At 39.0% G+C, this 6000-nt stretch overlaps 1 protein-coding gene across 4 annotated transcripts in view; it reads right to left on the minus strand.

The window, feature by feature from the left end:
* LOC100784900 (glutamate synthase [NADH], amyloplastic) overlaps positions 1-5687 on the minus strand; it is a 28570-nt gene extending 22883 nt beyond the window's left edge. The window contains exons 1-3 of one of the 4 annotated variants that reach the window (XM_041012977.1): positions 5353-5687; positions 4046-4165; positions 2988-3092 (exon numbers count right to left, since the gene is read on the minus strand). In XM_041012977.1, the coding sequence (XP_040868911.1) occupies positions 2988-3092; positions 4046-4165; positions 5353-5673 (546 nt within the window). In that variant the 5' untranslated portion in view covers positions 5674-5687. Of the gene's footprint in view, positions 1-2172; positions 2895-2987; positions 3093-4045; positions 4166-4560 lie in introns of those variants that run through there. The other 3 variants (XM_003553791.5, XM_006603993.3, XM_006603994.4) reach the window with 3 other exon arrangements.
* Positions 5688-6000: the final 313 nt, after the last annotated feature.

A 6000-nucleotide genomic window follows, 5' to 3' on the forward strand; every position in this document is an offset into this window, starting at 1 on the left:
TTTCCAACCACACACATCAAATATCCATTTAGTGCATGTGAAATTACAAAACTATCCCGAATACAAAAACTAGTCTAGGTGTCCTAAAATACAAGGGCTGAAAAATCCTATATTTCTAGGGTACCCTACCTACATTATGGAGCCTTAAATACAAGGCCCAAAAATAATGAAACCTTAATCTAATATTTACAAAGATAAGTGAGCTCGTACTTAGCCCATGGGCCCGAAATCTACCCTAAGACTCATAAGAACCCTAGGGCCTTCTCTTGCATCTCTGGCCCAATCTACTTGGAGTTTTCTATCCAATGCCCTTGCGGGGTAGGATTGCATCACAGAGGCACTCCCAAAAATCTTGATTGCTTAAGGCCCAATCTAATTTGAAGGCCCATATCCAACATTTTCTATTTGTAATTGTAATTAAATAAACTGGTGGCTGAATTCTATGCCTTTTCAGCTGCACCAATTTCAGTTAATTTAGCAATTTAATGGTACACTATATGTATTCAACTCATTTTGAAGGAAGGGGACTTTCTGACATTTTTCAGAAAATACCTTGTGTATTTGTGAGAGCTTCTCTCTAGGTTCCTTGTCGAACCAATTCTGGATATATCAAGGTTGAACCCTTGTGGCGTCTATCCCTGACTTATCTTCCATCCCTGGAAGTGACGTCATCCGATTCCGTGACTTGTACCAAGCGATCCGCCAATAATAAGGATCACATCATCTGATGAGAATCCCAAAGCTGCCCAAATACAGGGACCTATGACAAGGGGTAGGACCAAACAGTCAAAGGATACCCTCCAACAAATGGTGGCAGCCATACTTGACAAGGCCCAAGTGGAGAAGGACGAAGGCTCAGAGGCACTCCCAAAAATCTTGATTGCTTAAGGCCCAATCTAATTTGAAGGCCCATATCCAACATTTTCTATTTGTAATTGTAATTATAGAAACTGGTGGCTGAATCCTATCTTTTCAGCTGCACCAATTTCAATTAATTTAGCAATTTAATGGTACACTATATGTATTCAACTCATTTTGAAGGAAGGGGACTTTCTGGCATTTTTCAGAAAATACCTTGTATATTCGTGAGAGCTTCTCCCTGGGTTCCTTATCAAACCAATTCCGAACTTATCAAGGTTGAACCTTTGTGGCGTCTACCCCTGACTTATCTTCCATCTCTGGAAGTGGCGACATCCGATTCTGTGACCTGTACCAAACGATCCGCTCCTAATAAGGATCACATCACTAGGGCAACAATCAAGCATGCCAGTCTCCGTAAGTATATCCAAAGCATACTTTCACAGGGAAATAACAATGCCAAAAGAGGATTGAGCAACCTCAATGCCTAAGAAATATTTGAGCGGCCCCAAGTTTTTTGTCTGAAATTGGTTGTGCAGATGGGATTTGAGTCGGCGGATACTACAAAGTCATCATTAGTAATGACGATGTCATCAACATAGACAACAAGATAAATGCACAGGTCAGATGGAGAATGTAGTGAAAACACAAAATTATCAGCCTCGCAGCGAGTCATACCAAATAGAAGTAATGCAAAATTAAAATGGTCAAACCAGACATGAGGAGACTGCTTCAAGTCGTAAAGGGAACATCGAAGGCGACAAAAAAGGTGAGATCCACCAGAAGTAGTAAAACCTTGGGGGTTGATCCATGTAAACCTCTTCTTGTAACTCACCATGTAGGAAGGCATTTTTTATATCTAACCGGTGAAGCGGCCAATGGCCAATGGCAACCATATGACCAATGACAACCATAGCAAGAAACAGACTAACAGAGGTGATCTTGGCCACAAGGGAAAAAGTATCCCTACAATCTAGGCCAAAGATTTGAGTATAGCCTTTAGCCACCCGACAAGCTTTGAATCGATCAATATTCCCATCCGGTCCAACCTTCACCGTATAAACCCAACAACAACCAACAATAGTCTTCCTAGGAGGCAAGGAAACTAGCTCTCAAGTTCCACTAGCATGTAAAGCAGCCATTTCATCCATCCAACATTGTTTGTTGCCAATGGGGATCAGTCATGGCATCACCTGTAGACTTAGGAATGGACAGAATCCAAAAAGAAGATAAAAGAGAAATATAAAGGGGATAAACGGTGACACTGAATAGTGCAAGCATACAAAGGGTCAAGATTGCAAGAAGATTGAATACCTTTGCGTAAGGCAATAATGGGAAGCTCATGTGCAAGAGACGTTTGTGGCAAAAGATGAAGTTAGAGGATCAGCAGGTACAACCGTCGGTTGTCATGGTCGCCGCTGATAGATGATAAGAGGTGGTGGAGTAAAGCCATTGACAACGATTGGGGTTGGAACGATAGGTAGAGTATCCAAAGGAGCAGTGTGGACATCAAGAAGAAAAGGGTAGACTCAAAGTTAAACACAAACCCAAAACAGGGCCAAACAAAACCAAACAAGAGCCAAACAGTATGAAAAGCAGCCAAATAGGGGCTGAGTAAGGTCTTCAAAGGCTGAAGAGGGCAGGGAAGGGTCGCCTGAAACTGCTTCACATGCCATTCTATTGCACGCACGTGAAGTACGCACACCAGAAAGTTGCCACACATGGGGGCACGTGTGACGACGGACGACTATGTGATTGCAGCATCAGGGTCATCAAAGGTAGGCGATGGCGGTCATAGTTATTCACCAGCAAAAGGGCGTCGGGAAGGCTGCCATACAAGGGCAGCAGCGCAGTGCAGTACTGTTCACTGCGAAGGAAAACTGCGCAACAGAAAAAAAAAAAAAAAGGAAGGATCGAACCCTAATCTGATACCATATTACATTATTTGTGTAATTGTGTGTCTTAAGACCACACATATGATCTTATTTATAATAGAGAAATGGAATCAATAATTGATTACATGATCAATCAATTTTTGATTAATAAGAAATAGAATATTCTAATAATAAATACAATATGATGAATAATATCAAGATGTAATCTCATGTAATCTAATACAAATGAATTACCTTACTAAATATTCTTTTGCTTTCCTCCCTTCGTTTTTCTGACTTTGGCAAGAAAAACATGCCAACTGCATATTTTTCTTGTGGAGGAAGCTCAAAATCTACAACCTGCAACAAGGCAAACCCATTACTGGGGAGAGATACTAAAGACAGGTCACAATATATCAAATACATTTTTCTTGATTTTATGATCTATTAAGAGGCTATAGATTTAGGCATGAATCAAACAGAACTTACAGTAATGCAATTAAATATTAATTACTCTTTATTTTCCACCTAACTAAAAAGTTATAGCGGCAGCACGTACTAATCTCAAATAAAAGCCCCTAGGGGAAAGGAAAACATAAAAAAGCTAATGAAAAACTATTCTTTTTAATCATAGAAATCAAAGATGTATAGAAGGAATTAATAATAACTCACACCCTCTATTCGATCCTAGTCCCCTTAGTTAATGAAAAACTATTTAGTAGATAATAATTCAAATTCAATGGTCTCAGAAATTGAGAGGAAAAATATGTTCCTTTCCATGATAACAAAAATAATAATTAATAATATATTATTTATGAATTACGAATAATAATATTGTTCAGGAAAAAAAATAAAACGGCAGACATCATCAAAAGAATAAGAAGAATACAAAAGGAAAGAAAGAAAATAGTACACATCCACAGTTAATGCCTATAATTGAATCGCTATAAAAAAAACATTAATTATTTCACGGATTAAAAGTATAATAAAAAACAATCATAAGCAAGTAATTAGTAAATTAAGCCATCGTCAATCGAAACTAAAATCGAACATACTTTCATAAGAACACTAATTAAACAAGAACAAAAAATACAGAAAGATATTTACAACAAAAAAATCTATTTTTTATCAACAAATATTAGTGAGGATCGAACCCACGACCGGCAACCCTCTTCCTTTTCTCCCTTAACATTTACAACAACAAAAAATCTAATAAACATTTTTTTATATATAAAAACACACGCACACGAACAAAAACAGCACATACCGAAAGATATTTTGTAAATTAAAAAGAAACAAAGAACAAAACGTGCCTCCTGGTAAAAGGCATGAGGCAGGGCCACAAGAATACCGGCACCATCTCCAGTGTTGGCTTCGCATCCGCATGCACCTCTGTGCGTCATCCGCACCAACATTTCCAGCGCGTCCGTCACCTGCAGTGCGCACGCACACACACAATCACACCCCATTCATTCATTAAGTCATGGTTAAATTAATTTTTATATCCTCTAATTTATTTGGGAGATTCAATTTGATGTAGTTTAATTTAATCTTTTAAAAATGATTCAATTTAATCCTACCATCAAAATTAAATAAACAAAATATGTATTTCTTTTTTATTCGTAGACAACAATCACCGAGAGACTTCTTTGTCTATGAATCACTAAGACACATTTCCTTTTTACTCATAGACAACGCAACAAAAAACTGTGTTGGAAAATGTCAGTTTAATTTAGATGAAAGGTGAAATTGAATCAATTTAAAAAGTTAAAAAGATCAAATTGAACATAAATGATAAATTAGAGAAAAAGAAAAAAACCAATTTAACCTTCATTCATAAACGCCACGCCACACCACATCCACCAAAAACCAAACCAAACCCAACCCAACCCGCTACGCACCGTTTTGCGGCTGCTCTCGCCTGACAACTCCGCCACGAACCCAACCCCGCACGAGTCCTTGTCCATCGCCGGATCATACAGCCCCAGTGGCTTCTCCGGCACGGCCGAGAATGCCGACCGCACCGCCACCCTCGGCTTCGGCAACCGACACGATTGAAGTAACCGGATTCGGTCCGACCCGATCGGTCGGAACCGGGTTCCCAGAAACCTCTTCCTCTCTATGCACGACGCAACGACCCGGCTTCTCAGGCCGAGGCGCAGACGCGCTTTGTTAGGGCTATTCAGAGCGTTTAGCTGAGGGTTGTTGAGAGAAGGGAGCGTAAACGACACCGCGTTCGACATTGTTCACTTAAAGAAAACAACAACAAGAAAAAAAGAAAGACAGAAAGAAAAGGAAAAGCCTTGTTGTTGGTGTTGGGGTTTCTTTTTTTGCGATAACAATAATAATTCTTAATATGTTCAGAGTGTTTGTGGGAAGTGGGAACTCTTATTTCAGCGTCCAGATTCTGTTACAACTTACAACCGCCTAAAATAGAAAAAGTAAAAATAGAAAAGAAATATATCCAAAAAGAAAATGAAGAAGGATTGGGGCTTTTTTCACATTAAAAGAAACAGATCTGGGTTTATTATTGCTCTAATAAGATCCGGATTTGGGTGAAGTGGCTTATTAACCACGGGGTTGTGAGAAAAAATGGTAACAATTTTGAAGAGGTTAAAACCTTAAAAGAGATTCGAATCGCAAAAGGGTTGTCGCGTAAGTTGCAGACACAATACCAAGACTGAGTAGGAAGGAACAAACAAGGGGGAGAGAGAGAGAGCGACGGCTGAGGGCGTGTGGTGTGATGGGTTGTTGGTGAGAGAGGAGAAGGTGGATTTATAAGAAAGAGGAGGGGGTAGGAGGAGGGAGAGTGGCGTCCACGTAGTTGTTGTTGGTGTGCCTGTGTTGTGTAATTACCAACTTCGACCTCATCACTGTTCTGTTCTTTGTCGACAGCTAAGGATTCACAGTGACGCCACGTGTGAGCTGTTCTATGTGGCATGCTAAAGCCGCTCTGCGAATGGGTCCCACAATTTGGGTAGGTTCGGGTACGAACTACGAACCTGTGTGCTGCTGCGGCTGAGGGATACCGTAATATTTTATTCTTCTAATGATAAGTCTTCAAAGTAGTGTCATGGATGATCAATATTAAATAGACAAATATTAATAAGTATTATTTTGGCATTGAAATTTTTTTAAAAAATTATTAAAATGTATAAATTATGTTGTTTATAATTTTTTTTATTTTCTTATGTTTTACATAATAAATATTGTTATCATGTGAATAATTGAAACTTAGTGGAATAGAAGTCGGCTAAAATAGTTATAA

Source organism: Glycine max, chromosome 19 (genome assembly GCF_000004515.6).
Source record: "Glycine max cultivar Williams 82 chromosome 19, Glycine_max_v4.0, whole genome shotgun sequence".
NCBI lineage: Eukaryota > Viridiplantae > Streptophyta > Magnoliopsida > Fabales > Fabaceae > Glycine > Glycine max.